At 40.7% G+C, this 22500-nt stretch overlaps 1 protein-coding gene across 1 annotated transcript in view; it reads left to right on the top strand.

Moving 5' to 3' along the window:
• Window positions 1-22500, top strand: part of LOC138006783 (dedicator of cytokinesis protein 1-like) — a 72094-nt gene that overhangs the window by 47953 nt on the left and 1641 nt on the right. The window contains exons 37-57 of the mRNA XM_068853342.1: window positions 1-37; window positions 2187-2245; window positions 2930-3001; window positions 3675-3751; window positions 4239-4324; window positions 4929-5097; window positions 5215-5255; window positions 5357-5447; window positions 6437-6550; window positions 7201-7290; window positions 9023-9127; window positions 10228-10314; window positions 11007-11061; window positions 11369-11450; window positions 12145-12229; window positions 14153-14239; window positions 14950-15126; window positions 16920-17003; window positions 17825-17950; window positions 20720-20862; window positions 22399-22500. The exon at window positions 1-37 is cut by the window's left edge and continues 64 nt beyond it; the exon at window positions 22399-22500 is cut by the window's right edge and continues 13 nt beyond it. Of these exons, the coding sequence (XP_068709443.1) occupies window positions 1-37; window positions 2187-2245; window positions 2930-3001; window positions 3675-3751; window positions 4239-4324; window positions 4929-5097; window positions 5215-5255; window positions 5357-5447; window positions 6437-6550; window positions 7201-7290; window positions 9023-9127; window positions 10228-10314; window positions 11007-11061; window positions 11369-11450; window positions 12145-12229; window positions 14153-14239; window positions 14950-15126; window positions 16920-17003; window positions 17825-17950; window positions 20720-20862; window positions 22399-22500 (1969 nt within the window). The remainder of the gene's footprint in view (window positions 38-2186; window positions 2246-2929; window positions 3002-3674; window positions 3752-4238; window positions 4325-4928; window positions 5098-5214; window positions 5256-5356; window positions 5448-6436; window positions 6551-7200; window positions 7291-9022; window positions 9128-10227; window positions 10315-11006; window positions 11062-11368; window positions 11451-12144; window positions 12230-14152; window positions 14240-14949; window positions 15127-16919; window positions 17004-17824; window positions 17951-20719; window positions 20863-22398) is intronic.

Raw genomic sequence — 22500 nt, 5'->3', positions numbered from 1 at the left:
GCTTTACTACAGCAAAACAGGACAAAATCTTGGAAAAGTAAGTGGCGTTTGTTACCCACACAGGTGAGGCTACGTTTTCATTGGTGCAAGAGCTTCCGGATTCGTTTCAAAGAGATTATATGGATTCGTGAGCTATTTACACCTCAGGGTGTTCGGATTCGTGAAAGGTAACATTGGGGTTTGACGTCGGAAACAACTGCATACCTTACGAGTAAATTGCGGACTAAAAATGGCGAGAAACGTTTGAGTTTCGTGATTAATGAAGAACGCAGAAAAGAGCAATCTGGAAATCGGTTTCGCTGTAGGTTTACTCACTGATATCTCATGCCGAAGGAGCGCGAAAGATCTCAATTCCACCAGCAAATAATATAATTCCTTAGTAAGTAAGTAAGTAAGTAAGTAAGTAAGTAAGTAAGTAAGTAAGTAAGTAAAGCCTTTATTTAAAGAGGGTAGCACTTAATAGCCAAAGGCTAATAAACTTGTGGCCCTCATAAAATACACAACTATTTACATTCTAACAAATATTGTAAGCTAAAATATATAAACATTTAAAATAGTACAAGATTCGATCAAATGATGAAATGATGCAAACGACCATGAGGCTTACCGAATATTTCAGCAGATGTGAGAAATAAAGATGAAATCGGTTCCCAGAAAATTAAAATGGACCGAAACAATTTTCAGGAATAAATTGGAAAAGCACAGAACTATTTGGATTCACTGGAAAGCTCGTTGTTTGTAGGAGTAACCAAATCCAGATTCAAATGATTGGGATACAGAGTTCCTTTTTCGATTCCAGATTGTTATGTAGACCGGAAAAGCTATTTACAGGGTTGTTGGAAATCCTTCGATTTGTATAGATACAGAGGAATTTTTGGCGACCAGTTTTTGGTAAAATAAGAAGCCTCGTTGCCCGAGGAAGAGATAAAGGACAACCCTGCGCTAAAGATAGAAAATGAATTAATCATAAGCAGCACCCGACTAAAGCCGTTTACACACGAGCAATTTTTCCTTGACAAGCGTCATTGACAATGTTCATATGCTCATGTATATGAAAGACAAATTTTCTTTGACGAGTTTTGCCTTGACAAGTCTTATTTGCTGGTGTGAACGAATTAACAAGTATTCTTTGACAAGTTTTCTCTGTAGCCAGAAAAAACAAACCCAAAAAAACAAACCACGGGGCGCCAGTCATCACAAGAACAAGACCGCTGTGCGCCCGCAATTTCTCAATTTTCTTGACAAGTTTTCCTTGTCGACCCGTACAGAGGAGCAAGTTCGGCAGTGTGTCAATTTTTTCCTTGACAAGTGCACTTGTCAAGGAAAAAATTGACAATTTCTTCTTTACACACGAGCAAATAAAATTTGCCAAGTCAGAACTTGTCAATGAAAACTTGCTCGTGTGTAACCGGCTTTACTTGTCGGTTGTCTATCCTTAATTTGCCGCAGCTGAGCATTTTCCGGTCGTGTTTTGAATATCTTTAGCTTTTACAAAACATAGACCTCTTTCACAATGGCGGCCAAATAAACAATTTCTTTTGTTTTAATGCTATCAAGCCTTTCTAGCCTCGCTTCGACGAGCAAATTTCAAAAGAATGTTTGTCTCAAAATGAGGCCAGTAGGTCTAAGTAACGAGGCCCTATGCGCCATCTTGGCGCCAGGGGACAGGTGAAGTTGAAGGTCTAAGTAACATAAATTCAAAAAAATTTAAAGGTTGTCGCCATTTATGAAAGGAATACCTTTATCGCAAGGGGTGCCTAGTCTCGCGGGCTCAGAAAACCTGGTTGTGGTCATTGTTATTTAAGAGTTTTCCTTATGAAAGTGGTCTATGGTCAGATTGGAAAATACAAGAGACAAGTATCGCAAACATGTAGGCGATAAAGATCGAAGACGTCATTTTGAAAATGCGAAAAACACAGGCACACACCAAGAACTATAGTATGTTGAAGCTCGATCGCCATGTGATTTCACCTTAACATGGCGTGCGTTTAATCGAAGGGGGTTTCCTAACGGGCAACCAAATTCACTGGTTTAGTTGTCCAGATTTTGAAACAGGGACTGTCTGTATTTTTCTTTAACTTCGAGCACTCGTAAACTGTATTTTAGCCAATGGGTAGTTGTTATTAAAGCTATGGCATTACTGTCAGCTTTCATTAATTATCGAATTGTGACCTTTTTTGTTCTAGGTATGCTGACATGCGAATGATCATTGGATTAAAGATCAGTCAAATGTGGCATTTGTTGGGTGAGTTACTTTGATTGACTTCAAAAGAGATGCTTTGCCACTCTCGTTTGAGTAATATTTTAAAGGCGGGAAACCAAAGGTGGACTGGACTCGATCACAATGGACTACTTCTGAATTCATCTCAGCCTTACTTTTCAAGCGAGTTTATTAAGTGCAAAGTCTTTCTTTTTAAAATCGTCGTTTTTTGTAATTTACGCAAAAAGTAAAACTTTTCGGGGAATATTTGCCGACGTCATTGTCTACATTTGGTCTTGTTCTTTTTAAAAGGCGTTATGCTAATCGAAAAATTGACTTAACAACTTAAAGAACATTTTTAGCTTAGTTGCCTCCTTAATTTTAAGCTTGTACTGGTTGATAATCGGGGAAATATTAGCCATTAAAAAAATTATTTTAAAAACCTATGTGGCAAGAGCCAATACAAAAGACAATATATAGCAGAATTACACAATGATTACCTTGTATTTGGGGCTAAATTATTTTGAAATGGCCGGTCATGCAATGTTTTTTTCATGCTTATTTCTTGTAGGAGTGATTTGAAAACGATTCCCCTAAACTATGTCATCATGTTTTTGTCATTTGATTGGCTGGTTAGCACTTGTACAACTCATGAGTGTGAAGTGACTAAGACCGATGTAGAGGTCATTGTCGGTTCTTCAAAAGCCCTGATATTGATTTCCCTTGTAGGTGATCACAAATCCAGTTTCATTCCTGACTTGGTTGGACCATTCTTGGAGATGACGTTGATTCCTCACAGTGGTAAGCCTACTCCGGGGTTTTGGGTGGTGGAGGGGATTGCCACTGGGGTGGGAGGTTTTCTTCGATGACTTCGCCTTGTCGACTTGATGGTGGGCAGCATGAGGCTGCTGTTAACGTTTTTCTTTAGACAAACGTGGATCTCAGTTCATTTATGTTGCCAATTTTGCCACAAAGCACCATGAACGCACATGCAAAATTAAAATTATAAAAGAGTAATTAAATTGCGAATGGACAGATGCATACGGCAAGGACTCCCATACAGAAACCATGCGGGCTTATTCGAGGTACGGGTTCCCCTAAAACTACAACTTTGAACTAACAGTTTGCATGACTTACATAACTAATGCGTATAGTTAGTTTTGTTTGCTATGGCCAGTTCTTTGAGACGCACGTGGCCAGTGGCCAGAGCATACCAGGGTATCCTTCTCTTGCGTCCGGGGACAGCAAGAATAGATTGCAAGGGAACATGCTTCCTCAAAGTTACGATTACTCGTGGCTAGAAGTGTTTTGCGATAAACGTTACAAAGTGTCAATAGCGCAAGAAAGAAACCACTAATCTGTTTGTTCGATTTCAATACTTACCAGCCCCGCCACTGTAAAGAAACCATTGGATTAGTGTAGGTTAGCTCGGTTCCCCACTCTTACTCTAACAATAACTGCTGTCCGTTTGCAGAGCTTCGTCGAGCCACTATCCCTCTTTTCTTTGACATGATCCAGTGTGAGTATGCAGCGAAGGAGAACTTCACATCGGTAAGTGCCCATCAGTTTTATTGAGTAGTCTTTGAGGACACTGCAAGCCTTGCTGCAATTCTCTAGAAGGCCTTCACCTTGAAAATATTATTTTGTAACGTTTTGCAGAAAAAATTTTTTCGCTTATAAACCCAAAAGCAATTTGTTACTCTGTGTGTAGTTTTGTATTGTGGTGTAGTGGTGTGTGATTAGAAATACAGCATCTGGCTGGGCATTCAAATACTTGCCAGTTTTTCGCGCCCATCATGTAAGATTTCTCAAAGCCTGGGGTGAACTGAACGGTTTCTGTTTCGAATAGCCCTTTTTCGTTATGTTATTTTATTTTTCACGAAATACACGGTCTTGTTCTGCCTCCATACAGTGACGATTTGAAGTTCAAATCTGCCTGGTACCCCTTCCTTTGCATTTAAGCGAACGAACTTGGAATTCCTTGTTAAAAATCGTGTTTGTTAAGTATTTTTTTGCTTGCCTTTCTTTTCTCAAACAGGTTGAAAGTGAAATTATTAGCAAACTGGACGTGCTTGTTGAGGGAGGAAAAGGCGACGCGCAGTACAAGGAGCTATTTTACAAGATGTGAGTGGTAGTATTGAAACCCTCGTTTTTACAAGGAGTTGGATTGGCATGTAGATTCCGCTAGGTTCAAATCCAGCACTGACTGTTATCCTACCTTGGGGTGTTTTCTTTACTCGGCCCCTCAAGTTTTAAGGTTTTTACTATATGGCTTTCTCTAAATCCAATATTGCCCGCAGATAGATTTTCCTTAAGTTTTGATCAACTGTTGTTCAAGTTGGAGTCCATTTTAAAAAATATCTGGATAATTTCTGGCAATCGATAAAATGCCAAGGAATTTAATTTCGCTGAGTATAGGCCAATCAGCAGCATTGATGTCGATAATGGGGACTTCGCCGACTTTTGGATTAAGAGGCAGCTGTATAATTAATAAGTAACAGGACTTCTTCATGCATGCTTGTCCAATTTGAAGAGACTTGGATTTGATTGCCAAATTGGTGGTAACTCCTCGGATTTGTTTCGTCTAACTACTTTTAAATTGGACGGTGTGGAGTCCTGTTACATATGCAAATAATGCGATTCTTAGTACAGGTTCTGTGAATTTACTTTATTTTTTGTAACCCATTACGGGAAGTTGTAACGATATACTTTCTTTTCATTACTCTAGCTTGTTGGATCTGTTCACCAACTGTCAGGAGCCAGATCAGTTCAAAGAAGACGGCAGCCGGTTTGTGGGACTCATCACCAAGCTCATGGAGAGACTCCTGGACTACAGGACCGTGGTACTCGGAGACGACAACATTGATAATCGAATGAGTTGTACCGTCAATGTATTGGTGAGTTGCTGTCGAAAGGAACCTGCCATACAGGCATCATAGACAATTTCCTAAGCGAAAGACTTTTAGTTAAGGGTGCAACTTAAGCGGTTGGATTTTGACTTTTGTACATTACAGAACTTTTACAATGAAATAAAGAAGGAAGAAATGTACGATCGGTAAGTTTAAATGTGGTAATTTGACTTTTGTGTTCATGCTTGTTGAAAAATACTTAGATACGTCCTTTCTATTGGCCGTGACCTTGTTTGTTTTTACTTAGGTATGTATACAAGTTGTGCGATCTTCACCTCAGTGTTGGAAACTACACAGAAGCCGGCTTCACCCTTTTGAGGAGGGCGGATGATCTTCAGGTGATAATACAATTTAAAAAAAGAAGTGCCTTGTTTGTTGTAAATGCACGTAATCATGGTTGACCTGTTGGAAAGCCGATCAGCGCAAACCAGTTAAGACCCGAGGGCCAACATCTTGCGGAAAATCTTCCTTTAATAGACCATATTTGTATTTTCAGTACTAGACTGGAACTAGCCTGCAATGGAGGCTAAAGCGGGGGAATCTTTTCAAATGCAAGTACTTTTTAAGGACGGTGCCTACTAATTCAAAGGTATTTTTGCCCCTGATTATGATTATGCGGGAAGTGTAGATCTTGTTAAAACAAGTGTTATTGAAATCAATTAAGAAAATTGGGGGTAACTACGCATTTTAAAAAATTATTCATGAGCAATATTTGTAAGAAGCTTTAAAATACAAAGCCATGTATGGCGTTCTTTGTCAAATTGGAGCTTAATTATCTCTGAAAAATGCATGGTTACCCCCAATTTCTTTTTGGATACCAATAGTACTTACTAAGATCTACTTTCTCTGCATAATTTTAAACCGCGCAAAAATATCCCTGTATTAGTATGCGTAACCGATAGAAAATCCGAGTATCGCGAGATGCGCAGAACGTATGCGCAATAACAATAGTATGCACCGTCCTTAATATATTCCCCCGCAGTAGCCTCCATTGCTAGCTAGTCCCAGTCCAATACTGAGAATACGAATATGGTCCATTGGTAATAAAGTGCAATTAAAGTTTCCACGAATCCAGAATTAGCTTAATCGGTCTTTGAGAAACTGGACCCTGAAAGTCACTGACAAGGCAAGCGAAACATTCCAAGCGTCAACGTCAACATTCCATTTTTTTGAAAAAAAACGAAATAAAGTTGAAATCGGGACGGCGAAGACAAATCTGGCGAGTTGTAAGAACGCGATTGAAAGCCAGTGCAATTTTGCAATGGCTAAAAGTTGGATTTTTCTCACGTTTGTACTGACTTCGTTTTACGCCTCTTTGTTATGGCAGTGGAACGATGAACCTGTATTTTACACCAGCCATGGGAAGTACCGCGCCAATACCCAGCGGCAACTGAAAGAGATGCTGATGAAGGACATTATTGATTACTTCGATAAAGGAAAGGTGAGTAAATGATTTCCCTGTTTTACTCTCTGACACTGCGCTTTAGTAGCTCTCAATGCAAGCGTATTCTTTGGGCAAGAGTGCATTGAATTGCCGCCCGGCAACCTGTCAAAAAGAGTAAAGAGCCTTTATACACTATAGTTTTGGAAGCTGCAAGCTTGTGTGCGGAAAGTAACGAATAAACACAACGGCGGTAAGAAACCCATTTTGGAAGGCTGCAATTAGGTTGCAAACGGGCCACAGGGATGGCACTCGCTTCCTACCAATGTGGCCCGGGTTCAAACGTCAATTCCAGAATCGGCGTCATATGTGGGTTGAGTTTGTTGCTTCTCTACTGTGGTCCGAGGGGTTTTTCTCCGGGTACTCCGGTTTTCCCCTCTTATCAAAAACCTACGTTTGATTTGATTTGCGTTGATTTGTTGATTTCAGTTTACAGTGTCCCCAATTAGTGATCCAGAGCTAGAAAGACTAGACACTTTAATTAAGGGAAAGGGTTGTAGGTGGAGGGCGAAATTCGCGCAGAGAAGAAGTGTATCTATTTTCCTATAATTCCTTTGTTGAGATATTTTTCAAAACTATTTTGTGGTTCTTTACCTGCCTGATTACCTGCATGAAAGACGTGTGGTTTTTTTTTCGCGCCTTTTTTATAGTGCTGGGAATACGCCATTAAACTTTGCAGAGACCTTGCTGAACAGTACGAAAAGGAGACGTTTGATTTCATTCAGCTCAGCCAGATCTTGGTAAGACAATGGAAAGTTCGTAACTGCTTTTAAGGGGCCCTTTTTGATATTCTAGTACGAATCTGCGTTTTATTCTGGACCGCTTGTTTTTTTTTGGAAAAACCACTTTACTCCACAAAATGAAATGAGCACGAACAGATATTTGAACTTTCGGCTATCTCGCCCTTTATGCGTTTCAAGCATCCACAAAAGCAAATCAGTTCATTCAGTTCAAGGTTTAGATGCCACAGGCTATTCTGTCGTTTCCTCCTGTGAATGAGAGAGAGTGTCTGAATCTAATGCACCGCTGGTATACGGCAAATCTCGGGCTGGAATTTGCGTTTGCCAAAAATGGAAGAAACTTGTTTAGCCCCAGCTAGGGGCGAGAGAAGCTAAAATAAGAAAAAAAATTCGTGCTTTCGTGACAAACAGCAGCATCCCGTTTCCCGTTTGCCGCTTCAAGTAAATCGCGCGTTGCTAATTGGCCACTTTCAAAAATACCACAATACTCTTTGTTTGCCCTCCAAAATTTTGCATTCATAATCATTGTTTTTATTTTCTCTTGGGAACCATTGTAAGTCCCAAGAGAAACTGGAGACAATGTTTATGTAGAATTTTAGAGGGCAAACAGAGAGTATTATGGTCTTTTTGAAAGGGGCCTATAGAGATTTAGCGATGGCGTTTACGCTACTGTGTCATAAAAGCATGTAAATTCTCTGATGCTCAGATAATTTTTTTTTATGTTCTCTCTTAACGTAAGCGACATTCATGCCATCGTCTTTCTTGCTAACTGGCACCTTAGTGCCATCGGGGCTGGAATTGTCGCACAGTGATTACAGTCACGCAGATTTGTACTTTGAGATGGATTTCTCGTTGTTTTTAAGTTCCCTATCATCTGTGAGGGTGATTTCCACTAGCAAGGCAAACAGAAGCACAGAAGCGCATTGAGGTGCCCCTGTGGTCAAAAAAATCATTTCCTTTTTTACTTCAGATGTCCAAAGTGTGTTTGCTTAACACCTGACTGGCAAATTTTTAAGCTTTGATTTTTATCCAAAGGCCGTTACTTCGAGTGTAAGTTTTGGATTTCACGGTCCGCCATTGCTCACGTTCAAAACTGGCCGGTTAGATCTCAGAGGTTTGGATCCAGGGAAAAGTGACGTCAAAGGCTCACTGGCTTAAAATTTCAGCGTGTGTATGGAGCTTATTATATATGCAAAACGCGAGTTTAAGAGTTCGAAAGCCCAAAACTCCCATGCTGCATATTTTCCGTTCTGCGGCGTACACACGCATTGCATTGTTAAACTAGTTAGCCTTTGACGTCATTTTCTCCTCGATCCAGCCCTGTCAAGAACTTAAAGTTAGCAATGGCGGACCATTAAATAAGAAAATTCCAGTTAAAATAAACAGGTGTCCTTTTGAAATCAAGTCTTAAAACTTTGGTCGCTTATTGTTTAGTTAACATAGTTTTGAAATCCAACGAAAAATGAGAATTGATTTTTTGGTCACGGGGCACTTTTGTATGTTAGTTTCTTGTTCTAACAAGTGGTACGAAAGATCACGACTCCTATCTTGCCCGTGCGCATATTTGTATCGGAAGTATTAAACTTAACTTAAAGGCTGGTTTAGGTGTTTCCGTGTTACTTGTTCCTTTCAATTAACATGCACCCGCAGACGTTCTGTTGTTTAAGTTCGGCAAATTTTGCCAAGAGGTTTTTGAAGTAAGCTACTTTTTATTTTCCCTTTCATTGTGTAGATAAAGCAAGCTGGATTTTATGACAACATCATTAAGACTGTACGCGGGGAGCCTGAGTACTTTAAGGTCGCCTTTTATGGACTTGGCTTTCCGAATTTCCTCCGAGTGAGTGTTTGGTTGTAATGTGATAGAGCCACAGGTTGCCTACTTGACATGGCCTTGATGTGCATTTGTTATATTAGAAACGACTGTCAATATATTTCCATTAAATCAACAGATAATCAAATTCCCGTACTTGCCTCATCCATCGACGCAACGCCACAGTTTCTGTAGAAACTTAGCCAATTAGCTTGGGGTTTAATTAACCCTATTTTTTAAAAAAATGTCTCCAGAATTTGTCAGGTTCACAAGAAACATAGTATTTTAAAATTGTGCATTCTTTGTGCGTGGAATTCGTGTTTAGAAACCTTGTAAAGATACCCTTGATATAAAAAGGTGAGCGTTGTAATTGCTGCCTTTGCGATTTTTAACCATTTTTGTGTATAGTTTTTTAATTATATAAATGCCCTTTAACCTTTTTGGGACTAATTTATTTATCTATATTATTTTTTTCTGTCCCCCATTAGTAGAAGGATTCATTCCTTCGGCTGTGAAATGAAAATCAATGCTTTGTTTGTAGTGGGAGTGCACAGGCACCCCACTTTTACTGATCTGAAAGAAATAATTCAAACTGAACAGAAACATGATTAAGACCCCAAGTGGCAGGAGGCAACCAGTTCGCTATTTACAAAGCGTGGTAAAGTTGAATCCGGGAAAACCAGAAACAAATCCAAACCAGAGGCTAGAACGTGATTTGAATCCGGGACAACCGGAAACAAAGCCAAACCAGAAGCTAGAACGGGATTTGAATCCGGGACAACCGGAAACAAATCCAAACCAGAGGCTAGATCGTGATTTGAATCCGGGACAACCGGAAACAAAGCCAAACCAGAGGCTATAACGGGATTTGAATCCGGGACAACCGGAAACAAATCCCAATCCGAGGTTAGGACGGGATTTGAACCCGGGGCAACTGCATGCAAACCAAACGCCCTAACCACTGGACCAAGCTGCTTCCGGCGAGTTTTCTATTCAGATACAGAAATAAAGTTACTTGAATCATGTATGGCCCGGTGAGGATAGACTTAAAGTAGAGAATTTTCCTTATATTTGCTCCCACCAGCGAACTTAACGACATCAGGTAACTTACATCTGTTCGTTCTTAGAACAAAGTTTTCGTCTATCGCGGCAAGGAGTATGAGAAAATTGGGGAGTTCCGCGTTCGTCTTCAAAGCCAGTACCCAAGTGCTCAGGTAACGTTGTGCAGCGCATGTAACACAGTGTTAAAGGAAGACCGGCTTTTAGTGTATAGCTTTGCGAGCGCTTGTCGAATTATGATTAACACGGTAAATTTGGAGAATATGCGCACTGAACTTGTGTCGCTTTATAACCTCTAGTGAATTTCTAAGTGCATCACAACCCAAGAAAACGGTTGTCAATTTCTCGTCTCAAGTAATTTCGCAATCTGTGCGCTTGCTGGTTTCCTGACTAAGAATCTCGCGCCACGTTTTCAGCCAATAAGAATCAAAATGCATTTTCGACGTGCTCCCACGTACTAAAACCGGAAGTGAACATTTGGGTCTTTCGGCAGATACCGGAAAGCATTGTGTTTGTGGTCACTTGGGATTAGTCTTTATTTGGTGTTGTTTTGTTTTCTACCGTTTTGCGTAATTTCTGCTCCGGTACCTGCAGAAGCTGCCGAACATTTCGCATCACTAATCGTCTCGAACAGTGAAGACAAGACAAGTTAAAGGAAAACAGCTCACTCCCGGTCGTCGTCCGGGCTTTACACGTCGCGTACTTACGCTCCGTATTAAGTTTCTGCGGAGCAAGAAACCGCAAGAGTTTGCTTAGCACGACATCAGCCTGCCGTACAGGAATATGTAAAGAAGCTTGTTGTGTTATTTTTCATCTTTCATCGCCTTACCTTTATCTGTCTCAACAGATTCTAATGATGAAGGATGCTATTACCAACGACATCAAACATGCTACCCAACAGTGTATCCTTCATTTCCGAGCGTGACCAAAGTTTTGTATTTTATGAAGAAAATGTGTAGATTTCCACTGAAATGGTTATGATATATATATTTTTCTGTGACTTTAACACCACTTCTACAAGGTTAGGACAGGCTGTGCTTTTTTTCATTTAATAAAAATTAAAGGTAGAAAAATGAGTTACCAGCAGCGTCCACTCGAAACTCGGATATCCTGCCTTCTTTTATAACCAAAAGAAAATTGAAGGATTGTTTTAAATGCAGTTTCCCAATTTAATAAACGATAATGTATCCTTCCTTGACACGTTACAAGTCCTGCAAATCAACAAGGTCGAGCCAGTCGCTGTGCCCAGGAGAAAATTTCAGGGGAAAAATGTTGCGGAACAGATAACCAAGTAACTTTTTTGATTTACGTATGCTCATTCTTTCTCGTTGACTTTGCATTCCGCCTTTTTTAAAATCTGCCTTCAGTTGTCTGATCCTTTTCTATTGGGCAACAATAAGGCAATGTCAATGCGAGTCAAAATGCAAGAGACTTTTTCGCATTATATTTTTAGCAAGTGAATTGTACACAACCGAGAACCTGTGACAGATTTGTGCGTGACAAGCGCGGGGCAAACGTCAGCACGTCAACTAGTCAAACCAGTTTTCTATTGTACAAATAACTAACTGTAGAAATATCTTGGAATATTTGTGCTCGTTTCGCGCGTTTTTTGTCAAATAACTAATACAGTTGGATAATAGTGGATTTCATTGTATCTGAGATCGTACGCCCGCTGTGACTGACCAATTCAGAGGGTCGTATCCTTAAGTGCGACTGTTTGAATGCAAAAGGATTTCTTTTGGGATGTTGATTCAACGAAAGGACATAGAGGTCTAACTGGAGAAAAACGCGGGTGGTAGATAGATTGATAAAAAGGTCGCTGATGACAATGGGAAGGGAAGGGCTTGAGTAAACGAATGCATCTTGATACGAAATCCTAGCTGAGTAAAAATACGGAAGTAGAAAAACGCCAGCTAAAGCGCTACGTTAAATGAACACGATTGGGGAACAACCACGATTTGTCATTTCCTTTGGTACGTTTAAAGGTTCTACGAGGTCAACAATGTAAATAAGTTCCAGTATTCCAGAGGGGTACACAAAGGAAAAATGGACAAAGAAAACGAGTTTAAGGTGAGCCTGAAATTTCTTGCCCAACAAAAGTTTTTTGAAGACTAGTCAAAAGGAAATACAAGTTGCTATCGCTGTTAAAAGCGCTTCACAAATAGGAAAAATATGTTTACAAACATTTTTGTTGTTTACCTGTGCAAACCATCGGATCGTAAAAAGCCTTTGTTTTCTGCAGTCATTAGGGCGCAGGCACCTTACTACCGATTTCATTGATACGCGACCCCCGAATCGCAACTCTCGCGAGAGCATTTGGCGATACGCTTCCGTCAATCATGCGCTCCTTGTATGGTGTTATAGGAAAGCCGCTCTTGTTTTCAACAATATGGCGACCACTGTTTACCCTGTGCGTTTAGCATGGTTGCTTGTTATTCTTCAAGTTTACTTTGGCGAGGTGGTTTTTTGTTCGTGCAGTGGTTTAGCGTGAGCGTTATAGCAAGATTTCTGCACGTGGGAAGACATTTGTGAAGAAAATCTACAGAAATTAGCTTACCTCTACTGTTGATTAGCCAGCCCGGGCAGGAAAAGCAAGACAAATGGACGGTTGGTTAAAAAATGGTCGCCTAAATCTGCATAAATGAACAAACAGGTAGGAGAGTCATTGAACAATAACAATTTCCCGAAGTGCACGAAGATGAAAGTCAGAAATATCTTCAATGCACAAGAGGAAACACAGTCAGTGTGGCTTCCATAAATCGATGCAGATAAAAAACATGAGCTTTACAATAAGAAACGTAACGGACTATTATTCAGTTTTATTTAAGCGATCAGCCATCAGTGTCGTCTACTGCATCGCTTATTTATGCCGATTTTCGGGTCGAATTGTACCTCGTTGAACGGGCTTCAGGATTGGCCAAAAGAACAATAGAACGAGCAAAGATAACAATTGATTTAGCATAGAAAACAATAGAATGTACGACACTATACAGCCAGCGAAATTGAGTGTTCAACAAGAGGTACTACCCTACCCGATTAGCCAGCCGGAACTGGAAAAGCAAGACAAATGGACGGTAGGTGAAAATCGACCCACCCACCCGGGTAATCAACCGTGGAGGTATTTCTGTTGATTTTCCGAATTTTCTTCACAAAAAAATGTCTTCCCCACGTGTAGAAAAAATTTTGCTATAACGCTCACGCTAAACCCCTGCATGAGCAAAAACACCACTCGCCAAAGTAAACTTGACGAACAACAAGCAACCATAGTAAACGAACAGGCTACACCGGGTCGCCATATTCTTGAAAACAAGAGCGACTTTCGTATAACACCAAACAAGGATCGCATGATCGACGGAAGCGAATCGCCAAATTCTCGAGAGAGTTTCGATTCGGGGGTTGGGTATCAATCAGATCGGTGGTAATAACCATCACGTCGACGACATCTTTACTGCTCACTTATTGTACTGCTCAATTTGAAATTAATTAAGACGGGAGTATGATCTTTTTGGAAGGAAGTTTTCGATTCTGGCTGAGTCCATGTTATGGCATTTAAGCCAAACGCAATTTAACCGCAGATGGCACATGTTTTTCCGAAAGACTAAACCTCTCATTCAAGAGTTGCGCAACTCAGTAGGATTTCTTCCTTAACTGGCCAGTGCAATCCTTTTATCGACTTTATCCTCTTCTTTACGCATGCCAGATGTTCTTTTGGCCTGAATGGTTTCACGTGCGAGGCAAATGCAAATATTGATCGAGGTGCAAACGCAAGAAAATACCATGTGAAGTACCACAACGCGAGAACAAGTCAACAGAGGAAATGGAAAAAGAATCAATTTTTGTGCAATTGCCTTCTCGCTGGCCTTTACGCGTTAACTGGGGCAGGGCAAGATAACAATACAACTTCCATACCACCTCGGTTGAAGATTTTCGTGCAAATTTGGTCGAACACAGTGTTTGTTGTACGTTCATAATCTCCTTTTTCTTTTCTTTTAGACTCTTTGGCTGGAGAGAACAACAATTTACACAAGATTCACATTCCCTGGCATTTTGTGCTGGTTCGAGTCAACTGCGATCGACACGGTTTGTTTTATTTATTTCAGTTTATACAACGGTCAACGTAAAGTCGACCTCTCTCTAAGCATTTGCGAGTCATTTGGAACACGCATACCCCTGTCATTTGGGACGAACCCTATTTCTAATTTTTTTTAAAGACGACTTTCGATTAACAGTTACGATTAATTTAGTCGCAAACCAAATTGCAAACAGAAAAAAAAACTTGTGCACGATCACCACCAATTCAACGTTTATCAAGTCAGACAATATTGTCTTTACACTCCACCACACGGTCAACGAACTCGAAGGAGACAGGAAACAAACTACTTTCAGCATGTTCCCAAGTATTTGAATCAAGATGTCACGCTGAGTGAGAGTGAAGTAAGAAATGCTGCAAAGGACCTTTACATGTCGTCGTGGAGATCAAGAGCTTAACAGGCTCCTTTCCAGGTCTTTTCCCTCACTTGGGTGCCCCCAAGTGAGAAAAAAAGCACTGGGAACGAGGTTGAGTGTTAAAGCCGTCTCTCGTTTCTCCATGATAGGATGAGACGGAGCCGACCAAGAAACTGTTCTCGTTCTCGTATCAAGTATCTCGATTTACTACACACAAAAACTATCCCAAAATACGCATGCGTCCACGGTTGGTTGACAAATAATCCGCGTGTGCCGACAAAGGCACACGCGCCTTTTATAGTGTGTCTTCTTGTTTTTACTGACCGCATTCTGTTGGTTTTTAGGAAGAGTTCAGTCCAGTTCAGAATGCATTGGAGACCATGGAGGCCGCTAACAAGCAAGTCAGAGCGTTGATCTCTCGGCACCAGAATGACACCACTCTGAACATCAACCCACTTAGCATGAAACTTGGAGGAATGGTTGACGCTGCTGTTATGGGCGGAGTCAGCAACTACGAAAAGGTTGGGCAAGTTACTGTTATTTATGAAATAGAAAAGACAGCAGTCCAATTTGCCCTTTCCAACTAAAAGGGCTGCGCGGAGCCTGGTTTGTGTTGGTTGGTCATCTTTAAACCATACCAGACAAATAGAGTAACTTTCTTCAACAAGGGCTTGTTCCCGAAGACTCGCTTTGAAAGGCCGGGTACTCGGCTAAGATGCAAGCGCGTCATTTGTCGATCAACCATGGACTCATACCGAGCACTGTAAAAATGTTGCCATGGCGTCAAACGTGAATTCTTAAGGGAAACTTAATGGACTTAATATTTTACATGACACTGTTTGATATTCTTGTTTTATAGTTGATGAGTCATTTTTTATTGGTCATGGAAAAATGCCATTGTAAATTGCCAAGTTGACAAGCCATACTTGAAAAATTCGAGCGAAGGTGAAGGCGCCAAAACGTCTTAGGCTTAAATTCTAAGGGCTTGGGGCCAGTTTCTCTCGAAAGTTCAGATAACTTTTGGGCCCGAAAAGCTATTTGTGAAAATGCCGTCTGCTTGTTTCAAAGAGCTGCTCTTTAAAAGTGAAAACGCGATTTGTTAAACTGAACCGGATGACGGGAATGTAACACACTTTCGTTTCACGCGTTAAGTGAAAATGAGCAAAGCTGAAGATTTGGCTGCGATTTAGGGCTCCCCATACACCGTATTCCAAAATCGCCGCCATTCTAGTATTCTTTTGTTTCCATGCAAATTGGCCCTTATGGGCTCGCTTTCAAATGTAAAATTCCAAAGAATATTTAACCTTGAACGAGACCAAAAGGGCCAATTTGCATGGAAACAAAGGAATACTAAAATGGCGGCCATTTTGGAATAAGGTGTGTTTGTTGTAAATAAGAACTGATCTATAGGATACTCTAAGTTAAACGATTGTTTAGTCAAGCAGTGGCACGTACAAGTTCACGAAGCACAGCAACGAAAACATGGCTGCCTGAGACTTGAAAACGATCAGGGTACTCACCAACCCGGGGGGTACCCTGACTGTCAGTGATATTACGATATCATTCTAATAGTAAATTTAACAAATAGATTCCATGTTGCCGTGCGTCTGTTCAGTAATAGATCACAGATGACGTCAAAATGTGGTAAGAACATCAGTGACACACTGGGCGATAGCCGAGTGTGTCACTGATGTTCTTACCACATTTTGACGTCTTCTGTGATCTATTACTGAACAGACCCACGGCAGCATGGAATCTATTTGTTTTTTTTAATAAAGAATTAAACTTTATTCGCATAAAAGCTGACGGTGACGTCAATCGTGCGTCTGTCCTCTAATAGATCATAGGCAAGAACCAATCAAAATCCGTGAATAACTTGGGTTATTATATAAACCCGTATAGATCCCTCGATCATAATAAGTCATAATCATTGCCAACGAGTCAGGCCTTCTGAAGACAGAAGGCCTGGCGAGGCGGCTGCTTATAGAGCCGCGAGAAGATTTTTAGGCGGACGAAATCTCAGAAGCGCTTCAAATTTGAGTGTAATGTAGACCAAAAGCTGTAATGTAGACCAAAGCGAGGACATGTTGACCGTAGCGATAACCAATGAGAGTGCCGCACGAGTACGCCGCGTGATGTTTGCAGCCGCCAGGCGCCAGATCACGCAAGCTTGGCTCGTTGGCACTTTAGCGACAGCTATAACTAGTAATAGTAATAGGTGGGTTATTAAATGTATAGTGAACTACCTCATCCAGGGAATGCGGTTTGGTAGCTGTAGCTTCACAGTTCTTACATATTATGTTTTCTGTTCCAGGCATTTTTGACCCCTAGTTTTCTTCAAGATAATCCCGACAGTGTCGAGTATGTGGAGAAACTAAAGGACTTGATTGTTGAACAGGTGAGAAATGCAGGGCGCAGGAAAAACGGCTAATTTCTTGCGAAGTGGTACCCAGCCTCCCCATCTGGAGAAGGAAGAAACGAATGGGGCTGGGGTGTGGTAGTGACTTCGACATCATAGTCGACTGCTACTGAGGCTCTTTTTCGCTTTTTATTAGCAGTGCCCAGGCCGGACTGCGTACATCTAAACAGCGCCTTTTAAGAATCAAAGCAATCGATTCCAGTTGCCATGTCAATAGGCCATTTTACAGTTGTGTGCTCAGTGACCTGGCCTATGAATGGCTGCGAGGCTGCCAGTGACCTTGTATTGATACAGAACTCACTGCTTTTATCATGTAAAGTTTTTTGTTGTTATTATAATTAATCTACATTAACCATATAAAAGCACAAGGGTTGGTATCAAAACAGGGTCACTTGCAGCCTCACTTCCATTCTTAGGCCAGGTAACTTAGCTATAATTGTAAAATGATCTATTCGTTCATCTGTTCGTTGTTCGTTAATTCATGTTTCGTCAAATGATAATTATTAACGATTGTTGGTTGTGTCTTAGCCTGATATTGAGATCTACGTAATGGTTCAAACAAGCTGAAGCTGCCCGGATTCTGTTCGTTTCATTATTCATTTAAACGTTTTAAATCAACCGTTTAAAAAGTTGAAAGTTAACGTTGCGTGACTTGGCGTCACTTTTCCGTAATTTTTTTTCCTAATTGGGCGATTGATGTGACTTTGTTTTGTTGGCTAGCTAGAAGCATGCAAGGAATCTGAGCCAATAAAAACCGGAGAAACATTTGAATGAAAAAAGTTTTGATTTCCGTGGCACAGGTTGACATTTTAGAAGAAGGAATGAATTTACATGGCAGCAGAGTGTCGTCTGATCTTAAACCATTCCACGAGAACCTCGAGAAACGCTTTAAGGAAATGAAGACAAAAACTGCGCATTTAAAAAAGGTAAGGAACCCTCTTTAAATGAAGTTTTTTTCGGGTGTAATTTGTTGGGAAATCCTTCCATTTGGGGAGGTCGTCTTGTCAGTCTTTTCCATGCAAGTTCGAATGCGTTCGACGGTGGAGAACAGAACGCAAGCCTTATCTTGTTTGAAGAGGATAGCGCCTCTAAATGAAAACTTTGGCATTGGTAACTTTTTAAAATCTGAAGCTTATATCACCGAGCACAAATGTTCAACTCGTTGGGAAACTGCAAGTCAGCTCCAATGAGGGCAAAAAAACATCAGTGGGGTTTTCATGCTATTCATTCCACTGTTACAGCTTTGCTTGAGGCAACTGACTCCTGGGCATATAATATAGATATCGGGAAAATCAAGGCCGTTATTTTCCTAGGTCTAAAGAAAGCTTTCGATACCGTTAACCACAAGGTTCTTTTATCTAGGCTTGACTCTTATGATATATCTGGGAATTCATTAGAATGGTTTCAGTCGTCTTCGGAGAACCATATACAACAATGCTCAGTTGGTGGGTCCTTATCTGACAGCCGTGTATTGACCTGCGGTGTCCCTCAGGGGACCATCCTCGGTCCACTCTTATTCTTACTATGTATAAATGACCTTCAAAATTGTTTGTCACACTGTGAACCGAGGATGTGCGCCGATGATACGCGTCTGACATATGTGGATAATGATGTAGGTAGCATTGAATCATGTCTTAGGACCTATTGAATATTGCACACTTGGTTAAATGCAAACAAACTTACTCTAAATATGACTAAAACATAATTTATGCTGATAGGATCTGGCCAAAGGTCAAATACCATTGCTGCTCCCCCCTCAATCGTAATAGGGAGCTTAAACAACGACAACGGCGACGGCAACGAGAACGTCACAAATTTGCATATTTAGTAGGCAAAAACAATAGCTTTGCACGCGCTGCACGTGTGTTTTTCACTTTTGTCCATTTCATTGCCGTCGTCAGCAAAACTACAACGTGAAATAGCCAAATTTTAGGTTTTATGGAAAACGTCATTACTTGAGGATAAATTTTCATTTTCTGCCCTAAATTGAGCGCCGTTCCTATCAGCGTCATTTTTGAGGAACTACCAAACCCCCGTCATATTAAAAAAGTTGAAATATTAACGAAGCGATTACAATAACGCGAATTTATATTTTGAGATGACGTTCTCGTTGCCGTCGCCGTTGTCGTTGCTTAAGCTCCCTATTGAACGGTACTCGGGTGAAACAGGTCGCAACTACAAAATCACTTGGTGTAACAATTGACGACAAACTCATCAGGAATTGCCATATCGAAAAACTAACCAAAAATATCGCTTCTGGAATCGGTGTCATGAATCGTGTTAGGCACCTGGTTCCTCAGGCGACCTTACATCTTATATACCAAACTTTAATACAACCTCACTTTGACTACTGTAGTACTGTTTGCGGAACCTGTGGTGTAACTTTACAAGACAAGCTGCAAAAATTGCTGAATAGAGAAGCCCGCGTTTTAACATTTTCTAACTATGACGTTGATTCTACTGAGCCAATTGTAGGAAATTCTGGGGTGGAAAAATCTTGATCTCCAGTGAAACATACAAAAGCCCACTATGGTATTCAAATACCTACATGGGTTAGCTCCGGACGTCTATTTAGCATCGAAATTTTCTGAACGAAATACAAGCTACAACTTGAGGAACTCCGAGAAGAAAGTTAATGTTAGATTGCCACGCACAAATTATTTCAAGAATAGTTTTAGTTATTGTGGCGTCACACTGTGGAATGGCCTTCTTTGTGAGTCTACGTGCGCGAAATCCCTCAGTTCGTTCAAACGCGCAATCATCAAAGCTCTATAAGGCACAGCATTCATGGAAAGCAGCTTTTTAATATGGTGTAGTTTATTGTTATAGTTATAGTTTTGATCTTTCTGTAAATAGCTGATGAATTACCCGTTCGTTCGACGTTGAATCCGATATTCGAACCCGGGCCACACTAGTGCAGGGTTGGTGCTTCCGGCACTGCACCCTGCTATATTCTCTATATTTGAAGTGCCCTTGTGACCAATAAGTAAATTCTCCTTTTGCTTTGTATTTCAGAACTATGTTAACTAAACACAGAGTTACTGAAGTTTTAAGCCTTGATTTAAAAAAGACACCCGTTTATTTTAACTGGAAATTTGAGAGAGCTGGATCGAGGAGAAAATGACGTCAAAGACTCATTAGTTTAAGAATGCCATGCGTGTGTACGTGGCTGAGTGAATTAATATGCAGTATGGGAGTTTCGGGCTTTCAGACTTTTAAGCTCGTGTTTTTGTGATAATAAACTGCATTTATACACTGAAATTTTATGCTAGTGAGTAAATGACGTCTCTTTCCCTAGATCCAACCCTGTGAGGTCCAATCGGTCAGTTTTGAACGTGAGTAATGGCACAAAGTAAACAGTCTTTGGATCAGTAAAAATCAAAGCTCAAAATTTTGCCAGTCAGGTGTTAAGTAAGTGCACTTTCAAAATCTGAAGAAAAAAAAAGAAGTATCTTTTTTATCATAGTAGCACTTGAAGTTTTGTTTTGTCTATATTTAACTCTAATCCTTTTAGTGGCTCGACGGAATTTTTTTTGTAGAAAGTCTTAACCGGAACCGGAAGTTGGTGTGCGTTTGGTAACCTCGCCTTTAGCGAATTTTTTTTTGTCAACATGCTTACAAAGCACTCGTTAGTTTCAGTTTTTCACGTAGAGGTAGCTACTGTTTCATGCTCTTTCGGTTTTTTTGTTCAACAGGCTCGTGCTAGTACTCCCAGAACTCGCACGCCAGACCGGCATGTAAGGTCGATGACAACCATCCGTAAATCAAGCGACAGACCTGCACTTTCATTGCGAGACAGTCTGGATCACATGCATCAATCGTACAGTGGATGGACGGAGTATGTATTGCTACTTGTTAGTTACTGCGCGTTGAAGATTGTGAGGCGTTAAATGGGATATGTCACGAGAGTTTTCTTGTTTTCCGGTCAAAAACTGCACGGAAATATATTTTGATTACCTTAAGCAGTCAGAAGAGAATTTTTGAAATTGAGAAAAAAAAAATCAACTAATATTTGTAGTACTAGAGTCACAGGCCGTTTCAGCCTTGTTATCCGTTAAAAAAACGGAAGGCGGTTAACGGTGTCTAATATTACCTCCAAGTTAGTCTTGAGTATCAACCAAACTGCATCAACAGATGTTAGCTTTCGGTGGTTTAAATGCACATTTTACTATTGCACAGGAAAACAAAAGTGGCATCGTTGAGAGGTACTTCCTGTGCGTTCCACTCTTGAAGAAGATGGTAGTTCTAACTTAAAGTCACTTTCCGTTCAGGTGCTTTGGAGTTGTCACGATGCACCTTCGTGTTCACTTTGTTTGTTGTGTTCTCTCCTTTTTGTTCCTTTTTGTTATATTAAGGAGCCTAAGATCGCTGTCGACTGATTATCGCTGGTAATGATGGCAAGTCAAAATCAGTTTCGAATACCGGTCAGTGAGAAAACTGTATCCTCTTTCAGTTTTGAGCTTACACGTGGCCAGAGCTCTCCCAGAACGTTTCGTAACTGTTGGTTAACATTTGGTCGTTAGTCGTAACGGACGCTTGGCCAAAGCGCCCAGTGGAAGGAGCAAAAAGTCCTTCGCTGTTGAGAAGCCGTCGTAACGTTTCTTGTAACCAAAGACTACGAGCGGACAACTACTACGTTTAGTTTTAGAAGTCGTTTTAGCAGATTTAGTTATTTTTAGATTGCTAGTTTTCCTCATAAATTCGGACGTTAATTTTGCACTGATGACGTAATCGGACACATCGCATGTTGATTGGCTACGTTAAACAAACATGCCGTTCTTCAAATAGATGAGTCACGAAAGTGAAGTATGTGTTTTAAGTTCGCAAGTCATGGACCCGTGACGTTTCACTCCTTCCTGCATCCGGTCAAGAGAAAGTAAGGGCTTCAGAGCCGGTCGCTCTTGGATGTGTGAATTCTAAATCTATCCATTACATGTGTAAGGTTTCATCTCGCACTGTTGGCTGTCTTAGCACCACGTTGCAAAGATGATGACGATGATGATGATAAGGTTTCATAGAATGAAAAGTAGGTTTCTGAATATGTCCGAATTTCACCTGAGGCGCTCTTTCACAATGCTATGTTTTCGCTTTCAAGTGAGCTCATTTAATGTCACGTTCGTTGCGCATGTGCGAGTAACCACTACCCGGAGAAGTTTTGGAAATATATGTTTGAATTGCGGAGTTGACTTGATCAATTTCAGAGAGATCATCCCTGAGAAATGTGCGACCTATGCATTGGCGAAAGAAGCCTGAAAAAAAAAATGTACGGGACACCTTATGGCCTAGCGGTTATCAGGACACCGAAGAGTAAGGTTATTTAAAGTGTGTTGATAATTTCTTTGGCTCACTTTGTTTTTCTTCTCTTTTACTACAGAAGCCCAACAAACAACCCCCCACCGCTTCCCGTGAAGTCTGGAACAATTTCAGGCCGTCCCGTGCCATCCAGGAAGCAGACGAGCGAGGTGCCAATGTCACT

The sequence above is a fragment of the Montipora foliosa genome, chromosome 6 (assembly GCF_036669935.1).
Source record: "Montipora foliosa isolate CH-2021 chromosome 6, ASM3666993v2, whole genome shotgun sequence".
In the NCBI taxonomy this organism is placed as follows: Eukaryota; Metazoa; Cnidaria; class Anthozoa; order Scleractinia; family Acroporidae; genus Montipora; species Montipora foliosa.
Note: the sequence above shows the minus strand (reverse complement) of the source record. Positions and strands in the feature narration are given on the sequence as shown.